Genomic DNA, 23,306 nt, shown 5'->3' with positions numbered 1-23,306 from the left:
GCCTGATGGTTCTGTTACTGCTTCGTTGTCCGAAGCGGCTTCAGTCCTTAACGATTTTTTTGCTTCCACTGTTTGTTCTACTGTTTCTTCTGTAGTTCCGAACCCTTCTCTCGTGGTGTTGGAATTCACTCACTTTTGCTTAAGTCCCTATCTAGTTTTCAAATTACGATCAAAGGTTAGGGCTGTGCAAAGTATTCTACATTATTCGATTTGACCAAATTATTTGGTCATTTTTAGACTAAACTATTCGCACCGACAAATCGAATTCTGGTTTTTAAAATTCTAGAATACCAAATAGTAAACTTTGAAAAACCGACTATTCTATTTTATAAAAATTAATTTCATTTGGTCGATTTTAATCAAAATTTATCAAATTATTTGGTATTTGCATCAAATTTCTACCGCCAGAGGGCACTAAATTATTAAAAAACAAAAACCTAGCGTTCTTTTCTGCGCGACAAAAACCGAAGGTCACGAGTGACGAAACAAGCAAAATTTTAACTTGCAAATTAGCTTGACATTTGTAAATATTAATGAATTGTATGGGCACAAGATAACCATGGAGTAGATGTATACACTATAGAGTGGAAGAAACCATTTTGAGTTGTGTGATTCCATAATATCTAGACTAGTTGGAACTCTAAGATACAGAATTTAGACCAGTGAGACGAGTGAGCAGACTTGGAAATAGTGATATTTTTTATTGAGGGCCAGTGGCCCAGGGGAGGTGAAAGGGGGAAAACATTTCAAAATAGGGAGATAAAATACAAGAATAAGAATTGGTTACGTTACTTACGTAAACATTTATTACTTTAAAACGTCCACTTCAACGCTAGATTTCGCTCTCGACTAGGGTAGGAAAACAGCATTTTAGCATAGAGTTATACTCTATGGTTTCAGCAAAGGCGTAAAAAAATATTTTTAAGAAATTTCCGTAAAAGTTTTAATATATATTTTTATTTAATTTGGGGCCCAGGTGGCCCGCAACCCCAGTTACTGCTTTACCGGGGAGTCGGGATCCGGCTTTTGTAACCCATAAGCGTGGTGACGCACAGGGATATGTTAGCTCTGGTCAAATGGTCCATCTCCGACTTCGGTCAGGTAGGGGCTGGAAACTTAGTTTCGGCTAAGGCTAACGAAGATGGTCCGTGCAAACTGGCCGCCTCGGCAGATTGGGTAGCCTGCTGTGGGGCGACGGGCCTCCGTATGAGGGCACGGCGGTCCTGTTTCCCGGCCTTTTGGGGTCACACCGGAATCTCCGGTGCCAGCTGTAACTTGGACCGCTGTGTGCCCGTCGTTCCCCATTAGGAGCTCTCTCCAAAGGGTTTGACTCTTTACCTACATAGGCAGAGTGTCGGCTGGAGTTGCTACAGCATCCACTCTAACTCCCACTGCTGTGTGCGAAGTGGTAAATGGTCCCCCCATTGCTGCACCTTCTGCTGGGTTGAGTGGCTTGCGTCAAAGGTGCCACCATCAGTAGTAGGGTACTGCTACCAATGCTGTATTTGTCACCGGTCTGGGCTTGTGGACGCTGGCGTAGGGCACTATGATGATTGACCTCCGGTGGTATGGTCTCTGTTACTTGGTTCACCGGGCTATAAATTCTAACACACAGTTCGAATGATTTATTTTAAGGGCCCCTGATTTTTTTAAGAGACATTGGCCCCAGGACTCCCACTATTTCCAAGTCTGTGAGTGAGCCTCTTTCTTTACTGGATATATGGAGGTAAATGTTCTAGTTTGAGAAGAAAGGTCAAACGGCAGCTACTACTAGGTAGTGGGTAGATACTAGAGTATATACTAGGTAGGCTGCTACTGGCGTGTGGTTGTTTGTGGGGAAAAATCAAACTAAAATTTGGCATTTGATAGAATAATTTGATAAAACAAATTAATTCGGTCCAAATTTTTAAACGTCGCGCTATTTGGTCAAATTATTTGGCCATTTTCGAAATTCGATTCGACAGATGGTTCCCAAAAACCGACGTATTTGGTATTCGCCAAATACCTAAAAATACACTATTCGCACAGCCCTATCAAAGGTACTCGGAGATCTAGGAACCTTGCTCGGAGATATCATAAATTTGTTCTAATCAGCACAACTAAAATCAAAGCAGCAACCCTTTCCTCGGTGAGCGAACTTATAACTTTCGGTATTTCGTGTGCTGTATACCGCATGACAATCTGGAAATATTACCCGAAACATTTGTAGCATTTGCAAACGGGAGAAAAGTATACATTGCTATAGTAAAGGAATATTCAAATGAATATGGCGACTACTAATTTCTTTTATGTATCCACAATTTAGTTCTTCGAATTATATTTGGCCAGTTATTAAGGACGAATGTTGGGTATTACCAGAAAATGTATTGTGTAGAGTTGACGATCCTATTGTGCCACCAATAAATAGCTCAAAATATTTGTTGCAAAATAGCGACAAGGTGAAAGTTGAACTAGCTATTGAAAAACGTGAGTTCCATTAAATTTATATTAAATTCTTATATTCTGGTGTGAAATTCATAATTAAATATCTCGTGATCTAGAAATATTACTTCGGGATTTTAACATTTTTAGGTAAATCACGGGCAGGGAATTCGAAAATGACCATTATTTTTAAATTAAAAGTTCTGTTAAAGCCAAAGGTCAATGGTCAAAATGTTTGATCTTTAAAATTTGTCAAATATTTTTTTGGTTTAATGATGTAAAAAGAACATTTCAATAGCTTGAAAATGGCGTAAGAAATTTGAAAATCAGTTGAAAACTCGTCATTTTATATCTCACTCAACGTTAAGGGTCAAGGTCATTTTGAAAGATTTCGACCTGCCTTATCTCCGAAACCGCTCATCCGATTTAAAATATAATCGAGAATTAATTTTTTACGCTATTGACAACCCCCTATACAAAATTTGAACCAAATCGGTTGAGGTAGGGTTGACATGCTGTGACCATTTGTCATTGAATTACTCTAGCACGAGCAATTTGGGGCAAATCGAAGCTGTAGTTTTATTCCTAAAATAGAAGGAATGGAAGTGGAGGGATTCTGTTTACTTGTAGAAGTTTTCAAACCAGAGATTTTTAATCGTAATATTAGGCTTATTATTGAAATTAAAAAAACCTAGAAATTATCTTTTCAAATCACGAGGAGCCTTCGGTTTCATATCGTTTTTCTACGGAGCACGAGCATCGTATGATTCTGTTAGTAGAATCCCATGGTTCAATAGGGGTTTTTTTTTGTTTTCGTCCACGGAATAAGTAGCATCATAGTGGCATCAAGAATTTATATGCAAGCCTAAACTCTATGTTGGGTAAAGCGACCAATGAGATAACTCGTTGCCAATGACCACGGCAAAATTCAAAAACATTTCCCGTTCTTTTAATTATTTCTAATTATCTACGAAACGTTAAGCAACGAAACTTTATATTCGGGTATTTTAAACGTAATTTCTTAGTTTAAAAATAATATTAAGGCGGTAACGAATAATTTGCAACTTACTATTTAAGTAAACGGCAATATGCGGAGATGGTAGATTTTGATGCGATAAACTCGGATAAAGAAACGCCTTCGTCATTCCTACTCCATTCGAGTCATTTGTCGTGAACATAGAGGATACGAGTTTAATTATTGTTTTCTTTTCTTTTATTTCGGTTTATAGCTATTATGGAAAGTGAAATGACGCGTCCTTCTCTGTGGTCGAAACTCTACTCGGATCGAGTGAGAATCTTCCGAACTGTCAACTTGTATTTGGCGTTTTTCAGTTTGGTAAGAAGCTTAATTAATTTGCTCATTTTATTTGGAAATCTTACGAACGTACTGCGTCCGTTTTTAAGGGACTGACCATGTCCATTTCGGGACCTACACTGCCGGACGTCGAGAAAAACGTGGGAGCTACTTCCGCGGATATGGGCTATATATTGGCTTCCAGATTCATCGGGGCTAGTGCTGGATGCGTCTTAGGTACGTGAGCATGAGATGGCAACCTATTTTAATATTTACTTTCGTTTAACTGCTGGACGTGTTGCTTTTTCAGGCGGTTGGATCTTTGGTCGATTTAACCGTCAGCTGCTCTTCTCCATTGGTGTCTTTATAATTGGTGCGACATCTCTTATGGTTCCATACATGAAACACGTGCCTTTTTTAGTCGTTGCTATTTTCCTCAACGGGCTGTTTGCGGGAGCCGTTGATACTGGTAATTGAGGCTCTAATGACGTTTAACCAAAACGCTCCCGTGTTAATGTACTAATTTCTTAGGGGGAAATGTTTTGTGTCTCGATCTGTGGATGAACAACCCAGCGCCTTTCTATCAAGCTCTTCATTTCAGCTTCAGCGTTGGATCGGTGATCGGGCCCTTGGCAGCCGAACCGTTCCTATCTCCCGACGACAATTCCACCAACGTCAATACCTCTATTTCGTCAAGGACAATTGGCAGCGGAAGCCGAATTGAAATAGCGTACATAATCGTGTGCAGTTTGATTTTCATGTCGGCTATATCCAACTTGGTTTCGTTCTTCTACGACCGTTCCGAGGTGAGAAGCAACACCGAAAAGACGAGGGACACAGATTACGCGCCGGGCTCGATGCTACCGCGCATCCTGATCGGGTTAGGAATGGCGTTCTTGGTCGCGTACATCTTTTTCGAGAGTTCCTTCACCCAGTACCTGACTAGCTTCGTCGTCGCTAGTAAGATGAAACTGAAGAAGACCGATGGTTCCTTCATGACCTCCGTTTTCTGGGGCACAAACACCTTCATCAGAGGCCTCTCCATCTACGCCTCAACCAAAGTCAAACTGAATTACGTCCTAGCCTTTAACATAACCGTCATTTGCTCAGCTGGAGTGATTCTAGCCATTTGGGGCGATACCAGTCCTACCACGATGTGGATCGGTACGGCCATGTTGGGCTTAGGAAGCGCCACTATGATTCCTTCCGGTATCGCCTGGATGGAAACGTACGTCGGTGTATCCAATGTTGTGGGGTCTCTCTTTATCATCTCAACGTCAGTGGGCGCAACCGCGTCCACTTCCTTCGTGGGTTACGTAATGGATTACCAGCCCAGGTACTACCTGTACAACATTTTTATCTGTTCGTCCCTTTGCGCCCTCGTTTTCGGTGCCCAGTTAAAAGTTGTGTCGATTATTAAGAAGATAAGTAAAGCATCCAAACATTCTTCAATTTCAGAAACTTTGCCAAATAACGAAATCATCAACTGATTGAATGTTGATTGGTGTAAACCTATATAAATATTTATTTCGCCGAGCTCGATTCTTGGCCAGCTGAAGGTTAGTGGATTATAACTTAGCGAAATCATTTCAGAACCTAATTAAAAATATGTAACATTGTTATCAGCGGAAGATTTAATATACTAACAGCAAAAATATGTCAAATTACTGGTTCGAAATTGTGTACACATCTATGACCAATATAGAGAGTATTATGGCCAGCTAAAGGTGTATTATTTATCCGTCAAAAAAAACCCATAAAATAATTAAAAAGGGGGGCCTCATAGAGATTTTTGCGGGGGGGGGGCCTCTGAGTTCTCAGCTACGCCACTGCCCAGAGATTAATCACCTGCGAAGAAAATTACTTATAAATCTTTAAAAAGAACACTAACTACTAGAATCTCTTTTAATAATAAAGCGTTAATTTTTGAAATTTTAAGAAACGACTTTTCACAGAAAAGAGGTTTCGATGCATCAAGCTTGGTAAGAAAATGCGCCATCTTTTTTAATATATGTTAACTAAATGTCAACTCCACCTAAGGTCCAAATCATCGAGCGACTTTAACGCCATTAATTCTGGAGGGTGGTGGCAAGCCCTTTATAATAGCAGACGACGCTTTAATTAAAATGTTTCTAGGCTTTTACTTCCAGCTGTTGTACATCTAGTATTTTGAACCAGCAGACAGCTTTGACTTAAATGTTATAACTAATTTACGATTTGATAAAATCCGAAATAAATCTTATTTGTAGGTTTTTGTTTAAATCCATTAACACGCATATTTTACAGTAAACTTCCAAAGAAAATCTCTTGGATACTTTCCCCTATTACACCAAACATATTTTGTAGCTTAGCGCCCACGATTTCTCAGGTTAACCGACGAATAATATTTATCATAAGCTTTATTTTGTTCATATTGGAAAGGTATTTATTATAATTTAGCATATAAATTTTAACGCTAAACCTTAGTCGGACCTAATACACTAACAAAGTCGAACTCACCCGCCGACAATAACATAAAGCCCCGTTCACGGGAAATTTCTTCAATTAATTTCTGTAATTTTAGACAACTCTGGCCAGAGGTTTGTTTGGTATCTGGTTTCAACCTTTAAGAGTTAAGACCCACAAAGAACTGTTGCGTTACACAGTGCAAACCTTTGCATTAGAACATATTTGGGATATAGTTTACTTTGTTTAGCTTATCTAAAGAAGCTGAATTCGCCACAAACAGTTGATTTTAAAATGTTGCTCTTACATCACAACACCCAGCTTTATTCATTGAGTTGAGAATAGTATAGAGCCCCAGACTGGATTTTCTGCACAGGCTTTAAGTTTACCATTAGTGGCAACGAGACTGAAAATCAAGGAACTTTATCATTTACCTTCTACAATGCATTCTCGTCTCGCGAGACTGCGCGCGCATACAACTCCACGAGACATTAATGTTCTGTCAAAGGCTGTTTAATTATTTCAATAGAAGGCGCCAGGGGTACTTTGATAAAGTTCCTTGATTTTCAGAGAAATCCTTATTTCGCTCTTAAAGGCCGAGAACAGAGATTCCATTTTCTCATGCGCGAATTTAGACCCCCACAAAATTGAGTGACAGCGTCGACAGCTTGACCGACGGCTCTGACTGTTTTTGAATAGAATATATACAATGAGCATCAAAAAAGAGGTAAGCTAAAATTAATTAATTATTATATTAATTTATTGTTATTATTTTTCAATGTTAAATACAAAATTCAATATTTATCAAGGCGGCCATATTAGACTGGGCTATGCGATTATCATTTCATATAACCATTGGGCAAAAGACGGTTTCCTATGTTGTCGACCCCGCTGATTACGGAAATGCCTGTTGCCAGGCCAAAAAAATGACCGGAAATCTAGAAATCAAGATGGCGTCCAATATGGCGGCCGATTTTGAACTTTTGCATAAATGGAGCGATATTTGGCCTAGAGATGCGGTTTTTATTGAAAATATGTAGGCCTATATATCAGTGATAACAAAGTGTTCACATGTTCTGCCTGACTCCTGAGGCACCCGAAAAATCTGCGTTTAGGGGTACAACTGAAGTTTTATCAGCAGGAAGTCCTCTGAAAGGCCTTACTTCGGGCAGCGTGGGTGCTTGCCCTTACCAAAATCAAAGTTGTATTTTTTAGTATAAAAACAAACTCCTTTTAAGCTGCCCCAGTCCCAAATACATCCTGGTTTCAGGGTAAATTCATTCTTATTTGGAGTGAAAATCGAGACTTATTTAAGATTATAAATATTAAAACTTTTAGCCATGGTTTATTATAAATTGTTAAAAGTCCGAGAGTAGGGTTAAAGCTCATTGCCCAATGGTAGAAATATTTTTGGTTTTGTATTCGTGTTAAGGAATCACTTGTAACAGTCACTCGCTGAAGAAAGACCACGGTCCGAAAGCTCCGAATAAAATGAAGTTTTTTCTAAGTCATGAAGTAGCAGCTTTTTTAAAATTTAACAATTTATTTAAGATTGCTATATTTTGGTTTGTTTAAGTTTTAAACAAGTTAGCAAAAATAAACCTTGTCCAAGACTTTTTGAAACTGCCACAGTTTCAAATACATCCTTATTTTAGATTTCTTTATTAAGAAGTGCAGTCTACACAAACTGACATTTTATAAGCAGATCTGACTTTGTATTATTACACTATAAAAGAAAGATATTTTAAATAACTATCAATATTAGTTATTATTAATTTCTTAAATGTTTTTAATATATGATTTATATCGGCCTATTTTAAGTAGAAGCGAATAAAAGAAAGTGGTGCAGCCTTTAGAAAAAAGAAAAAGGCTAGGGAAGAAGAATCGAAAAAGGATAAAGGTGCTCTACTGAAATACGTCAGTCGTGAAACTACTACTACTGTTGAAGCACCAATTTACGAATTCAAACCGTCAACAGAGACAGAATCAAGTGATGCTTCATCTTCTGTAAGCCACAATGACTGTATCGAACCGCAAATTCCAGCGGTTGACTTAAATTATATTGGTTTTTTTAGACAATGGAAGGAGTTGGAAATTAGAATGCGACGTGGTATTAGCCTAGCTGATTATTATTATTATTATAAACAATTGATAAAGCGGAACAAGAACAATTTGAAAACGAAGCGAAGAAGTGGAGGGAGATACTTAACCCAGGTAGCAAAATCTCGTTGATAAACCGTTTGTGAATCGTTGAAACTATGTTGAGAGATAAACGTTATGAAATGGTTGACGATGTCACCAAAATAGACGGTTTATAAAACGGTTGATATTAAGTCTTTTAATACTAACAGAAACCCAAGTATAAACGTTATTTGATTAACGTCTATTAAACGTCAATATGAAATGTTATTAAAACTATTAAACGATGCATAATGAACCTCATATAAACGTTATAATACTAAAGTCGATTAAACGTCGTTTTTGAACATTTTGTATATTACTTACCTAGATAGGGTACCCGATATTTCCCGGGAATATACAACACAACAGCACAAAAGATTTTTTCCCTTAGGTATATACCTTTCACCATACAGTGCAGGCAATTACCTAATTTAAAGCGGCAGTGGCAAACAAGGTCACAGTCAAAACGAAAGTACAACGGTGCCGTAACTCTCTCCACGCATGGCACCGTACCCCATATAACCAACTGATTTATGCAAATTTAAACAATTAAACGTTGATATCACAATAATTTTCCTTTTATCACAAGGCCTAGTGTCTATAGAAGAAGGCGTTTAAAACACATTACTATACTTTAATCGTTTTCCGTGTGTAGGGCCTAAGAATGAAGAAACTCGGTCTTTGGCTAAGACCAAAGTGTAGTATCTTATGTATAGCGGATATACCTAATTATTAAATTAATCCAATTAATTAAAGATGTTTTGCCGACCGTAACCGTTGAAAACCACAGTCAGGGTACCATGAGATAGTATACCAAATTTGGTCGACCTAAGTTGAAAACTGTAGATTCCTATAGCGGACAATCAAACATATAAATACAGTTTATATTTAGTTAAATATTAACCACTTCTATAACATGTTTTAATTAGAATATTTTTATTAAAACATGTTTAAGAAGTGGTTCATATTTAACTAAATATAAACTTTTATTATTAGTTAGATTAAAAAATTAGTTGATAGCAAAAAACATACCAACGTCTCATGTTTGTCAAAAGATATATCCTTAAAAAGTTAAATAATATAACGTTATTTTAACCTTAATATCCACATTAAAAGTGACGTTTTTGAATGTGATAAATATAATGTAAATAACGTGGTTTTTTCAACCTAACTATTTTGATGAAAACATGAGTTCTAAAAGAGGTCAATATTTTACTAAATATAAACGTTTATAATTAGTGCGATAATAACCATTAAACGTTATTTTGACTAAAAACCAAATATTGACCATTTTACAAACGTTATTTTGCTACCTGGGTTACAAGGTTGTTGGATATAATTAGATTTCTAGCGAAACAAAATTTGGCTTTAAGGGGTCACTGAGAAGGAATCCACGAGTGTGCTGATGAATCAGAACATGAATCAACGGGAAATAGAGGGCATATTTTAGAATTAGTTCATTTGTTGGCGAAATACGATCCAGTGCTACGTGAACATATTATAAGAATAAGGCTGAGAAAAACGTTTTCTAAGACCTATTTGTCACCAACTATACAGAACAAATTTATTGAAATTTTGGGAGAAAGAGTAAGAAGCAAAATTCTCGAGTAAGTAAAAGAAGCAAAGTATTTTTCAATGATGTATGACAGCACCCCCGATATTTCGCATAAGGATCAAACCAGCCAAGTTTTACGCTGCGTTAAGATCGATGCAAATAAAGTGATGGTTGTTGAATCTTTTGTGGATTTCATTGAAACAAACGGCAAAACCGTCTAAAATATTTCGACTATGATTTTGCAAAAATTAGAAAGAGACGGAATTGATATTCAAAATTGTAGAGGACAAGCGTATGACAATGATGCTGTAATGGCTGGTCAACATACTGGTGTTCAGAAACGCATCAAGAAAATCAATGGAAATGCAGAATTTGTCGCGAGTACAAACCACTCGCTTAATTTAGCGGGTGTACATGCAGCTTCAGTTTCTGTGAATTCTGTGACCTTTTTTCGAACTGTGGAGTGTTTTTTATGTTTTTTTTCTTCCTCCACTCATCGCTGGGACATTTTGACTTCAGTCACTGGTCAAAGTGTTAAGCGTGTAGTGCAAACTAGGTGGAATGCACTGGGTGATGCTGTCGGTATTGTGAAAAACAATTACTCGAAAATATTAAATGCTATAGAACATTTAACCGGTGAAGAAGAAAATAAGAGTTACCAGGTCTGATGCAGGCGTGCTACTTGTCGCGTTACAATCGTTTCCCTTCTTGCGCTTTCTAGGCCTTTGGCAATCGGTCCTTAAAGAAATTAACGACACACAGGCCTACCTTCAAACCAAAGGATTGAACATACAACAATGTCACATAAAACTAGAGTCTTTAAGAACATTTTTAAATTAAAATAGGGACAAATTAGTGAACAATTCAATAGCTCACGCCAAAGAAATTTGTGATGATCTGGGTATAGTCGTTGATCGTAGGTGTAGAAAGAAGAAACTAATGGCGGGTGAAACATCACGAGATGCTGAATTGACATATGAAACTCAGTTGAGCAGAGAAATGTTTCTATCATTGGATTGAGTGATCGAAGAAATCACCACGAGATTTCAACAACTTCGCGTTCTTGCCGAAAAATATGCCTTTCTTAATCCATCGAATATCTTGAACGAGTGTAGCTAGTTGTGAGAGGAGTTTTTCTAAATTAAAATGGATTAAGAATTACCTAAGATTTACAATGAGTACGTTGCGTTTAAGAAATCTCTCAATAGAACAGCAATTAAGTGATGAAATTGACTTCGACAATATCATTTACGATTTTGCTACCAGAAAAGCAAGAAAAATAACAGTGTAGAATATCAAATAAAAGTTTTTTTTAAAGTAACAAAGTTTGAATTTATTTTCCTATTAGTCGTTCATAATTTTTGTTATAATTTTAATACGCATTAAGGGTGTTGCGAACTGAGGGACCGCCCCGGGCGGCAAAAGGTCTAGCTACGCCAATGACAACACTATGAGCCCGTCGTTAAACGAGCTCAAACATGTACCGTGGCCGTCGGTGGCATAATTGAACCGTTGTAAACTATTCCGTATTTATTTGATTTAGTCACTTTAAAACTAATCAGAATATTTTATTATCAAACACTGAATTCATTAAACTTCAATTTATCGGCTTCTGATTGGTAAAATTTAGTCAAATCAAAGATATTTGAACTAATAATATGGCGAGCAACAACTTTCTAATTGGAACCAAATCGGTAAACCCGCTTGTTTTCGAGATAGGTTTTGAATGACCTTGAAGACATGGTTCAAGGTCATTCAATTTTACACTAGTAAATGTCCCCCTGCACGTGGAATGTTCCGTAGAAATTTGAAATTAAAAAAAATACGTTTGTCAGTTATTTTTAATTTTTCGTATTTTAGTAGACACCTTGTATAATGATTATAAATGATAAAATTTCGATCCATGGTAAATTTAAACTTTAAAAATAAATAAATATCAAAGGAGCTGATACTTCATGGATATAAAATGTATTTGTTAAAATTTTCGGGAGCATAGTATTAACGATGTAACGGCTGATGAAGGACCACGGTCTGAAAGCTCCCGAAAATGTTAATAAATAATAATTGATGCCCCCCCCCCTGGCTACGCCACTGGTAAAATCGCTGAATCCAAATACAGCGGGTGATGGACAGCGGCTGTGAACATTCGCCAAACTTCACTTCACGGTTGACACTGGAGCGGATGTATCGTGCATTCCCGAAACCATTTGTAACCAATATCGGTCTTAAATACGATTAAGAGAACCTGAAAGACGGTTGGTCAACGCTATAACAAAACGGAAATGGAGGTAATTGGATTTTTTGTGAGAAAGTTTACTATTGAGGGGAATCGAAGATGGCGGAAATTTATGAAGTTATAGAGGTCTTGGTATTCGCTACTCGACGAAAATACTTGCGAGGCTTTAGGGATCGTCAAACGCGCAGATATGGATGCGGGGGGAAACGGAAAGAGTAAAATAGCTTTGGATCCAAAGATTGCGTACCCAAGACTATTTGAAGGCTTTGGAAGTGTGAAAAATCCTTATAAAATTCAAAGGAAATCTGATGCGATTCCACACGCGTCAAATGCTCATTGTAGAATTCCCATTCCAATGCTTACATTAAACACGGTTGAATAGGTAAAAAACACCAAGAAACTTAGGGGAAACTAAAATATATTTATTTATTTATTAATATGGTGCTCATGGGCGTCATAGAACCGGTTAAAGAACCCACGTATTGGTGTGCAGGACTTGTACTAACGAGAAAACCGCCAGTTTACTACCATACCGAAAAGCACCAAGAGTGAGCGAATTGTTTGACCGCCGAAAAAGATTAAGGATAATTGTTTTTTTCCTTAATTGTTTTGCTTGACTGTTATGTACATTGAAAATCCGCAATCTAATCTTAAAAGGCGAGATGTGTTATATTTGTTTGAATTGAGCGCTTTCCAGATTTACCTTGCAACGTACTCAACGGTAAAATAATAACACGTGACATAAGTAAACATTAAACAATATAAATAACAAACAATACATAACGAATCTCGACTTTCAAAATGGAGATCTTCGGGATCAGAAACTTGGTCACCCTGTAATAGTTAGAGATAAGGGAGTGTGTCTACCGATAGGGGCCCCTGCGGGCGGGGGAAACGGAGGTGAAACGGGCCCCTGTAGGGGCCCCCATTTTGCGTACATTTTCGACAGGTCAAAAGGTTAGGTCAATAGGTTAGCTGATTTACGATGTTATACCACCTCATAAAACCTCGGTGGTAACCCCCCATTGTGGGTCAATAGGTTATCTGCCCCTATTCGACAGGAGGTGTGGACAACGATGTTATGCAAACAGCTATAAACCGTTAAATAGGGTGAAACGGGCCCCTGTAGGGGCCCCCATTTTGCGTACATTTTCGGCAGGTCAAAAGGTTAGCTGATTTACGAGGTTAGATGATTTACGATGTTATAACCCATAAAACGCAGGTGTTAACCCATTTTAGGTCAATAGGTTATCTGCCCCTATTCGGCGGGCGGTGTGGACTGACACGATGTTATGCAAACAGCCTACCCGTCATAGTTAATGTCGGGCCTAGGGCACAATTCGAGTTGGTTTTCGCCGACAAACACTTTCGGGGTCCTAAGGGTAGCGCAAAATAGCGGACGGTCATCGGTAAAAGTGTTTTTGGAAAAAAAGAGCAGAGTGTGTACAAATTATACGGTTTTATTTATATAATTTTCGAGTACAGGCTGTATAATACGATTTACATTGAAAATACGTCTTTGGAAATGTATTTTATTTATATCATGGTAATTACGTCGATCTTCGTAGGGTATATACCAAAGTTCACTCAAAGGGTTGAAACGAACCATCTGAAATTAGCGTTTTTACGAGCATTTTCATTAAATGTTCTACCTCGAGGCGTTTGATGGTAAGAGTTACGATTACGTCGTCGCCGTGTCCCTCGGGGGTGGTTGTGGGTCCGCCGGAGATGTATTTTTCGGATGGCGGGATATCTTGGCCCTCCAAAGCGGCGGGTGACGGACAGTTGGGATAAAATTTGTCGTGTTCCGTTTGGGGTACGTCGCCGGTTTCCCAACTGCCTAACTGTCCGTGGCAGCGGTAGCATTCGACTATGCCGTCCGAGTCTACGGCGAAAAGTCCTGCGTGGGCCAAGTCTTCCTTGTTCACGTGTGCGTTGTCCCATTGCTTGAACGTTTCTAGCCGACCGGTTACGGTGCTGAGATCCTCGTGACTAGCCATCCTGATTCTCTTTGAGCTACGGAATAATATTTCTGGGTCTAAGCCACCAAAATGACGTAATCTATAAAAATGACGTAATCTATAAAAATGACGTTATCTATAAAAATGACGTAATCTATAAAAATGACGTAATCTATAAAAATGACGTAATCCATAAAAATGACGTAATCTATAAAAATGACGTAATCTATAAAAATGACGTAATTTAAAAATGACGTAATTTAAAAATGACTCACTAAAGATGACGTAATCTACACCATGAAACGTAAAGATTACGTAGATGCGTTGTGGTTTTCATAAGCCAGCCGCTATGGGAAAGAGGAAGATGTCTCCGCTTAGGGTACCAAAGAAATGCTGGATATGCTCGGAAATATACCGGTCCGTGAGAGGTTTCAAACAACATTTAATGACACATTTATCGTGTAATACAATGAAAGAAGATTCGGATCTGGCGTGTGATTGTGATGCGAGTGAATCGCTCCATTACACGGAGGCCGAGGAAATGTCAGATGATAAAATTATCGATTATCTTAACGAACTTATTGGGACATGTAAAAAGCGCGGTGCCACAATGGAATCAACCGAACCAACTACATCTAACCTGCCAGCCGAATTAAAAATGCCGACTGAAAAGGAAATGGCTGCTCTGATTTATTTTCAAGAATATTGTAAAACTAATCAAATTCATAATATTAAAACCGCTGTAAAGAAAATGTGAATAAACCTTTTTATATTGAATACATTGTTATTTTTAAAGGTGACCGTATAAAGTAAATTTTACATTGGTAAATTGACACTTAAAATTCTAAAATACGTTTATAATATTTTTCCAACGTGGGCGAATGAATGGACACAATGAACTATTAATTACGTAATCTAAAAAATGACGCGAGCAATGAGAAATAACGAGTCGGATTTATAAGATAATAAAAAATATTTATTTTTACAAAAAAATTTTATAAGATGATATACTACAAAAATTATTTTTCTTTGACGAGTCAAAAAAAATATTATAGTGTGATACAAAAAAAATTAAAATGGACATCGTATTTGGCTGTCTATTTCAGCGCGGTTCTGGGTAATCCAGTCGGCGAAAAGTAGACCTCGTTCCAAAGGACACGGTTGTCGGGTGTTTAGAGACAATTCACTGGTGGGGGGAAGTCAAATTCGACAACGGCCATTCTCGCCATGCCACCGACACGATATTGAGGGTTTAGTTATGAATAAAACGGGGTATATAAAACGTATATATGATGACGTAACAGGTTGTTAAATTTTCTCGTGGCCATTATATCATTTTTGACGTCTCTTCGTGAAAAACCCTTAAAGAAGCTTTGGTGACTTCTACGTTTTGATCGGTGACGTATATAAATCACGCAATAATGTCCGCAAATGACGCTCGTTGTCGATTGAAGTCGCCGCTTGGTGGGCGTGATTTTTCTCGAATTTTGTTTTAAAAAAAGTTTAATGGCGGGCAAAATGGGCCGTAGCGCCAAAGAGTCAAAATACCAAGCCCGTTTTAATTTATCAAGGTAAATCGCGACCCAATGACTGCCCGGTTCATCGTGGGGGTCCAGATTTACATACAGTGACGCTGGAAAACTATTAATCTTATCGGGTAGACAATCCGAGGCGAATACGCCCATAAAATTGCGCGTACGTCTCAAAATGTTTAAAATCTCGGATCCGCCCATAATTACACGTTTTCAATAGAAACGTTACGATCTTTGTCTACACTAAAGCTGGCTTGAAATTCGGCGAAAACTACGCAGCTTAACGTTTACGGGACTGGTTTAGCGAACGAAAGCTCCAAACGCATCTGGCCCTGTCTGGAGGGGTTCCAATAATGACTCTCACCCGCGCTATGGTCGTTTGAAATTTCGAAGACGTAAAAAGTGTAGCCCTGGGCATAATCTCCACGGGAAATATCGATCCCGGTGTTTCTATAATGAATTCCGCTACCCGTGAATAAAGTATGATAGGCTTGAATATATTGACCCGCGTCGTAGTTTGGCGTAATAGGTTTCGAATCCACACCGTCAGAATCCACATAAAGAGCTAAACTCGATAAATCTTGATGTTCGAAAGCGTACGGGTTTTTTGCCAGGGTTCCATTGTAGGCTTCGTGATCCACCAGCGCGACAATCAAGCAAACCGGGAGGGTACCCAAATATACGTTGGGAATAACGGTGTTTCGGATATTCGAGTTGATGGTGAATATTTTAGTTTCGGTGCGTGTAAAAGCGTACTTTGCTGCTGATCGTGACAAGGCGTTTTCGTGAGCGATAAGTATTTTGGGTGCAATTTGTACTCGACGTACCAACAAGCTCGCGTCCGTAATGATAATTTTATAGTCAACCCCGGGCTTCGGCGTACCCATTAACGCAAAACTCGCTTTACTTCGCGATAGTTTAATACGTAAATCTACGCCATTAATTAAATATTTTTCGGCATTGAGCGCGTCAAGAAACAGCGGACCAATTAAATCTATTTCTTTCGACTGATCCGTGAATCCTTTCCTCTGTTTAAAACCCTCGTTGGCCGTGACCGAATTCATTTCGCCAGGGGTATCCTTGTCAAATGGGACGCTTTGGCACCCTTGTCAAAATTTAACAACGTTTTAATGTACGCCCGATAAGCGTACGAACAAGCTGACGGAGACAGTAGGGTTCCGTTAAGGTAAACTTCCGCGTGATTAAATAGCGTGTGCAAAAAATTGTTACACCCCCCTACAACGTCCGACGGTAATAAACTTTTGCCCGCGTCATCGGCGACGATTTTAGCTTTAACAAGTAGGTACGTAAGCGGTAAATCAATGTACTCGTGCCCGCTTCCAGGAATATTAAACTCGACGGTATCGCCTCGCAGCGACGAGATGGGTTTGAAGGTTGTCCATTTTCCTCCCTCAATTGACGTTTGGATAGGCGCGGTTTGAAAAATATCAAGTTCACTTTTTAACGCTTCGCAATGACCCATAATTTTAGGAGAAAATATCAACGACCTTTCTAGCTCGTTTCCTGCCTACTAATGATTTTTTTCCACCGCGTTTTGGTCTTTTCTTAATTGTTTTAGTTTTGCGTTTACGTTTCCCAGTCCCATATTGTTGTTTGAGATCATCGTACTTTTCTGTGAGGCGCCGTTTGGTGGCTTCACGTATGGTTGACCCCGTCGATACATCAGCCAAAACTTGTTTTCCCGTGGAGAGGGCTTGGCCCCCCAAAAATTTCGCCCCCCGTAAAAGAAACGGTTTCGCTAGCTTGTACAAGCCGGAGAAGAAACTTCCAAACCCGCTTCCGAATTGCCCGTGCCCCCCGCTGATAAGGCGATCCTACGTATACGTCGGGAATAGCGCCACCCGCCTGAGTGGCATAATATTGGGCGTACGGGCACGCTACGCAGCGTCTTTTTTCAAGAACGTGTCTTAAGGGCATCTTGGACGCAAATGAAGTTTTACTGTTAGATTGCCAAACTCAAAAGGAGCTGGTTTCCCATAAACATCGCGTAGATCTATTTGGATAGTATCAAAGTATTTCTTCTCAATGGGCACGTAATGCGGCGAAATGTACGTTTTCTCGATATGAGTACCAAATCGGGCTGATTCGTCAACCGCTATTATTCTTACCAATTTGACGAGGGACGAGCCCACCACTTGATCAGCGACAATATCGGAATAAACGAAAATTTGGGGCGGAATGTGGAAATTTAAGCGAGCCGGGTTCTCGCTTCTACCCGCGATAGTTTTAGTTCTTTCAAATCCTAGCGTGTTGCTCAGTCCGTCACTCATAAATACGCCATAGGGGGTAATATTTTTTCCAACCAGCGTCACGTGTCCGTTCAGCGGATCGTGGGTAAGACACACATTAGCGGCGGTGCATAGCGCGGTGTCGTTTACTACCCCCTGTAGCATTTAAGAGTCGGGCCGACGTCGGCTAGTGTCTTAAAACAGAAAGGTCGGCCTACTGTCGGGCCACCCCACTCTGAAAGGTCGAAATGTCCTAGTAGAAAAGTAGTCGGCCGACCGTCGATCGACAAAAAAATTCGACTCACTTCCGATGTATGTCCTACTCAGAAAGGACTATGGACCGACTCAGAAAGGACTATGGGCCGACTCAGAAATGACTATGAACCGACTCAGAAATGACTATGGGCCGACTCAGAAATGACTATGGGCCGACTCAGAAATGACTATGGGCCGACTCAGAAATGACTATGGACCGACTCAGAAATGACTATGGGCCGACTCAGAAAGGACTATTTGCCGACTCAGAAAGGACTATGGGCCGACTCAGAAAGGACTATGGGCCGACTCAGAAAGGACTATGGGCCGACTCAGAAAGGACTATGGACCGACTCAGAAAGGACTATGGGCCGACTCAGAAATGACTATGAACCGACTCAGAAATGACTATGGGCCGACTCAGAAATGACTATGGGCCGACTCAGAAATGACTATGGGCCGACTCAGAAAGGACTATGGGCCGACTCAGAAAGGACTATGGGCCGACTCAGAAATGACTATGGGCCGACTCAGAAATGACTATGGGCCGACTCAGAAATGACTATGGGCCGACTCAGAAATGACTATGGGCCGACTCAGAAATGACTATGAGCCGACTTCATAAACATACAATTCCGACTGTGAAACGACGTTGTGCCGACGTCAAATTAAATCGCTCTTCGGAACTCCCACTTAATACCAATTTGATGCCTTAACAGTAATTTAGCTGAGATTGAATCGATAATAATTTTCAATAAAAATTAGCTATTTATATTAATAGAACTAATCCAAACAATATACAAGTCTGAAAATCTTTTGGCGAAGTACATAGAATTAATATAGTAGTGATATAGAAAAGAAACATTTTAATTAAGCTTCTAGATTTTAATACGTAAACACAATTACAATTCAAATACTTTTATCAAATATCATTATCTTTTGATGTTGTAGTCTATTTTATATGTTATTTATAAAACACATGACCTTGTAATTGCCAAGGCCTAACAGCTCATGCAAAACATTGTTCACAAAGCTATAATTAATTGATATAGATATTATATTATATAGATATATTATTGAAAAACTTACTTTGTTAGTTTAGATTTAATGTATTTCTCAAGATTTCAATGATTTTTCCATTAATTTTGAATATAAAATTAAGCGCACAAGTCAACAATTACACCTCTCATATCAAGCGAGTTCGCCAATAAACTTCTAACATGCTGCTAGTCCGGAGATGGCGCTGCGAAAGTATTAACTCGTACTTTTGAATTTTTTAAACTATGAAGCGTTTGAAAAACGTTTGTGCTCGTATCAATAAGCCTATTTATTAATACATTTTAAATTTTTTAATCTATTTAGAGTATAATTAATCAATATCAATAAAAATCAGGAATTAATATTTTGAAATAATATCGTAAATCGCAAACCCCTGTAACACATGAAGTTGGTTTAGAGCAAAGACTATATACGCTTCGCTTACTAGACAGGCGTCTCCATACAAAAAACCTATTAACACTTTCGAAACACGGGAGAAGCCTTTGACCAGCCGTTAGAGGCGCCACTAGTAGCACTCTGAAGCGCGGGGAAAATTTTGACCAGTGTCGCCGTCTGCTATCGAATGCAAGTTGAGCCATTGATCACGCCAATCTATTTAGTCTTTGGTTTAGAGTCGGGGTACGGTTAAAAAGTCGATTTATAGCATTGAGCTGGGAATAAATAGAGGTACAACTAAATCTGGCTGGGGCGGAACCAATTTCGTTCCATAAGGAGACTTTATCAACTTTATCGTTCTACCGTGGGGGCATCTGTCTCTATTGGTGGCAACTATTGCAATTGATTTTTTTTTTGCGAAATTGAAATCTATGATTTCTCGTAACAAACAAACCCTTGAAGTTGTTTAAAAACAATTTTATTCTGTCAACACGATTCTTTTTAACTAAAGTTACGGTGAGTTAGCTAATCATTATTTATTTTTAGCCATATAACTTTACAAAATATAGATGGCGCTACCACCTAATTATAAAGATGAATTTCGTACAGTCTTATCATTTTAGGTCCCGCGTAACCATGGCAACTGGAATCGTAATTTTAATTCTACCAGTATTATTCCCAATTCAATGGTTTATAGTCGACCACCAAATGCCGACCTAAAAACGTCGAAACGTTTTTCGACACTAAAACCGTAAATCCTTTTTTGGGACTATTTATAGTCGGTATGCCGACCATTATCCAACTTAAAATAGACCTTACATTTAATTATTGGATTCGACATTAACTTTATGAAACCGACCATATTTATTTAGGAAAGGGGATATTTTAATTATTTTCTGACTATTTGATGATGATGAATTTTTTTTCACTTTTATTTCTTCTTCAAACTTATTTGTATTCGAAAATCTAATAATGAGATCAGTTTTGGGTCGGAAATAAGCATTAATATAAAGTCGGCCCGACGTCGTTTCGGAGTCGGTTCTTAGGTCTATTAGGCTAATTGGCGTTAAAGAGTCGACGTTTTACCATTTTACCCCTACGACATTTCGACCCTCAATCCAAAGGTCGGCCGACTTTAGTGTTTAGTACCTTTTGCCGACGTCGGCCCGACTCTAATTTGCTACAGGGGAAGTAACTTCTTATGCAAATTAATTTCTAAAAATTAATTAATCATAATTAGTAAAAATTAACTTCAAGTATAATTATACAATAAAATACAATTATTTTAAAAATATGAAAAAAATACTTGTGTGGTCCTTATCAAGTCGGCATATCGACTGTACATTAAAGTCGACTTGCCGACTTTATAAAGTCTCAAAATGGAAATTTGTAATTTTTGGGGTTTAATAAAATTGAACAATTTGAGTCGGCATACAGTCGGCGACCTGAAAACGACTTTTAGACCCATATCCGACTCTTGACCGACACCCTAATGCTACAGGGGACTTTAAGTAAATGGTCTATACTCAAGTAATGCCCCGGAGGGATTTCTCGCATCGTCCCGACCATTTTAGGGTCAGCCTGTCCCCCATGTTCTGCGGGATTAACGCGGAAATAGACGTAATTGCCATAGGGCAACACGTTGTAAAACGAAAAGGGATACAATATTTCCACCAACGCAACTTCCCACCCCCCCCCCTTTAATTCGATAGGTTCGGGTAATTTTATCGTGAAACAGGCTACCGTATTATTCGGAAATATCTCGAGATTTTAATTACTGGGTATCGTTAGGTAAAAGGCTTCGGACATCTTTAGCAGAAACCCAAGAATTGAATGTAGCCGGATACCCTAACCAGGAAACGAAATATTCGACTTTACCCTTTGAGCGTCGCTTCTTTAATACTTTGTCAATTGTATATTCTTCCGGTTTTATAACTCGTTGAATTTCTTTGAAATAATAATATCCCGTGATGGGTTCGTCAGCCAAATCAACGAGCTTAAATTGAAGAGGTCCTTTAGTATTCTTGAAAACAACTTTAAATATTTCGGCGCTCCAATTTTGATCGCTGTATCCTTTTAAAAACGGTCTGGCAGTTCGGGTATTCCTTACGTAATCGCCGACTTTGATACGGAATTTTCGGGGCTTGAGGGCGGCTGGCTGAGACTGCCCTGGTTTGTAAATATTTCTATAAACTTGAAGAATATTTTTGTCGTTTACATCGAAGGGAGCCATTTTAATTGCAGTATGATAACTGGCGTTATTCGAATGAATTAAATTGGGTAGCTCGTCGAGATAGCGTCGCGTGTTTTTATGAGTAAACAAGTTGGCAAGCCAAAATATACCTCTCCTCGGTAGAATTGTCCCTAGTGGTATTAATTTCTCGAGATAACCCTTAAAGATATATCTCCGCAATTTAGAGTTATTTGTTAAAAATATTAACCCATTTCTATCCCGCCCGGTATAAAATTTTTATTATAATTAAAATAATTGAGACGAAACGACCAATTTTAATTTATTCAGAATATCATAAGTTAAGTAGTTACAACAGTAAGTTAGACGTACTATAACAATGCACAATTGAATTAAACCCTTTTACAGAACAAGTTTATCAGTTAAATATAATACGAAGCAAATTTTAATGAAAGAAATATCTACAGAGGCTTTTTGGAATTACTCGCTTACGAAATACTTGCCGCATCTTTAACGCTCATTTTATTTCAACACTCGCCCTTGATGAAGATACCGTAGATATCTGGTAGTGGACGACTCGTTCACTTCCTGTTGACGTTGTGAAGCATACCACATGAAAAAGACCAATGCCGTCCAATTTCCAATATCATATAATGACTCGCACACCCAAGAAATCATTGACTGCGTTAGAAATCGTAGATATCCAAATATCCACACCACATGTATTTACAAGAAGCAAAAACCTTACCATCAACAAAGCACAGAGAGCCACTTGACTAACCGCCACCTCTTAAAGCAATTAACGTTAAATTATCTCCTTTGAATTAACAGAACTATATATAGGTCGTTAAGAAAGTAGACCACCCACAGGGTCTACCCTTTAACCCTCTAATCTCGGCTGACTGCGCTAAAACAAGATTTAACCTTTAAAAATACCAGTTTAGGCCTTCATAAATTCATTAATAAAAAAAGACTTTATTACCTATTATGCTTACGATGCCTGTCTTAATTTCAGTGAATCTAAGCAGCTATCGGTGGTTCTGTGGTAGAGCGCTCGACTGCCAAGCCGAATGGTCTGGGTTCGAAACTTGGGTGGCGCATTTGTTTTTAATCAATAGAGAAACGCTAAATTAGAATTTCTTCGATGCAATAATTTCAATTTCAATTCTATTTCAATTAAACCAAAATTTCGTACTCTATTAAATACGCTTCCGATAAAGCTGAAGGTCTAATTTTCAATAAGGCGTAACAAGTGTCGGTGGTTCTGTGGTAGAACGTCCGCCTGTCAATCAGGAGGTCTCGGGTTCAAATCCCGCCCGATGCGATCGCAAATTGATACTAAGACGAATACCGTGTACAACTGGTGGAAACCCTGCCATTGGACGTTGAGAGGTAGCATTACACTCAGCACTCGGTTCCGTCCCAAAATCATTAAGAATAAGTTGGAGAGAAAACGCCCATATAAACACAACAGACTCAACATGCACATCCATCAGAACACAAACACAACAAATTCAACACTCACAACCTACGCATAAACATTACAAAAACC

At 38.6% G+C, this 23,306-nt stretch overlaps 1 protein-coding gene and 1 long non-coding RNA gene across 2 annotated transcripts; both read left to right on the top strand.

Annotated features, from left to right (window-relative positions):
* Nucleotides 1-3,683: 3,683 nt before the first annotated feature.
* LOC149948704 (uncharacterized) lies at nucleotides 3,684-4,077 on the top strand. The gene is made up of 3 exons (XR_016480297.1): nucleotides 3,684-3,757; nucleotides 3,826-3,952; nucleotides 4,026-4,077. It is a non-coding gene; the product is annotated as an uncharacterized LOC149948704 (long non-coding RNA).
* Nucleotides 4,078-4,102: 25 nt separating this feature from the next.
* On the top strand, nucleotides 4,103-5,360 carry LOC149948703 (solute carrier family 60 member 1-like). The gene is made up of 2 exons (XM_090171134.1): nucleotides 4,103-4,184; nucleotides 4,247-5,360. The coding sequence occupies exons 1-2, from the start codon at nucleotides 4,103-4,105 to the stop codon at nucleotides 5,203-5,205; spliced, it is 1,041 nt and encodes a 346-aa protein (XP_090027260.1). The 3' UTR covers nucleotides 5,206-5,360.
* Nucleotides 5,361-23,306: the final 17,946 nt, after the last annotated feature.

The sequence above is a fragment of the Leiobunum rupestre genome, chromosome 4 (genome assembly GCF_980474605.1).
Source record: "Leiobunum rupestre chromosome 4, qqLeiRupe1.1.hap1, whole genome shotgun sequence".
Lineage (NCBI taxonomy): Eukaryota > Metazoa > Arthropoda > Arachnida > Opiliones > Sclerosomatidae > Leiobunum > Leiobunum rupestre.
The sequence above is the reverse complement of the archived record's forward strand: the minus strand, read 5'-3'. Positions and strand labels throughout refer to the sequence as shown.

Excerpts from the sequence above, each read along its gene's own strand:
- LOC149948703 (XM_090171134.1), top strand. The coding sequence starts at position 4,103 with ATGGTTCCATACATGAAACACGTGCCTTTTTTAGTCGTTGCTATTTTC. Across the intron at positions 4,185-4,246 it reads TGCGGGAGCCGTTGATACTG|GGGGAAATGTTTTGTGTCTC; the intron begins GTAATTGAGGCT and ends CTAATTTCTTAG.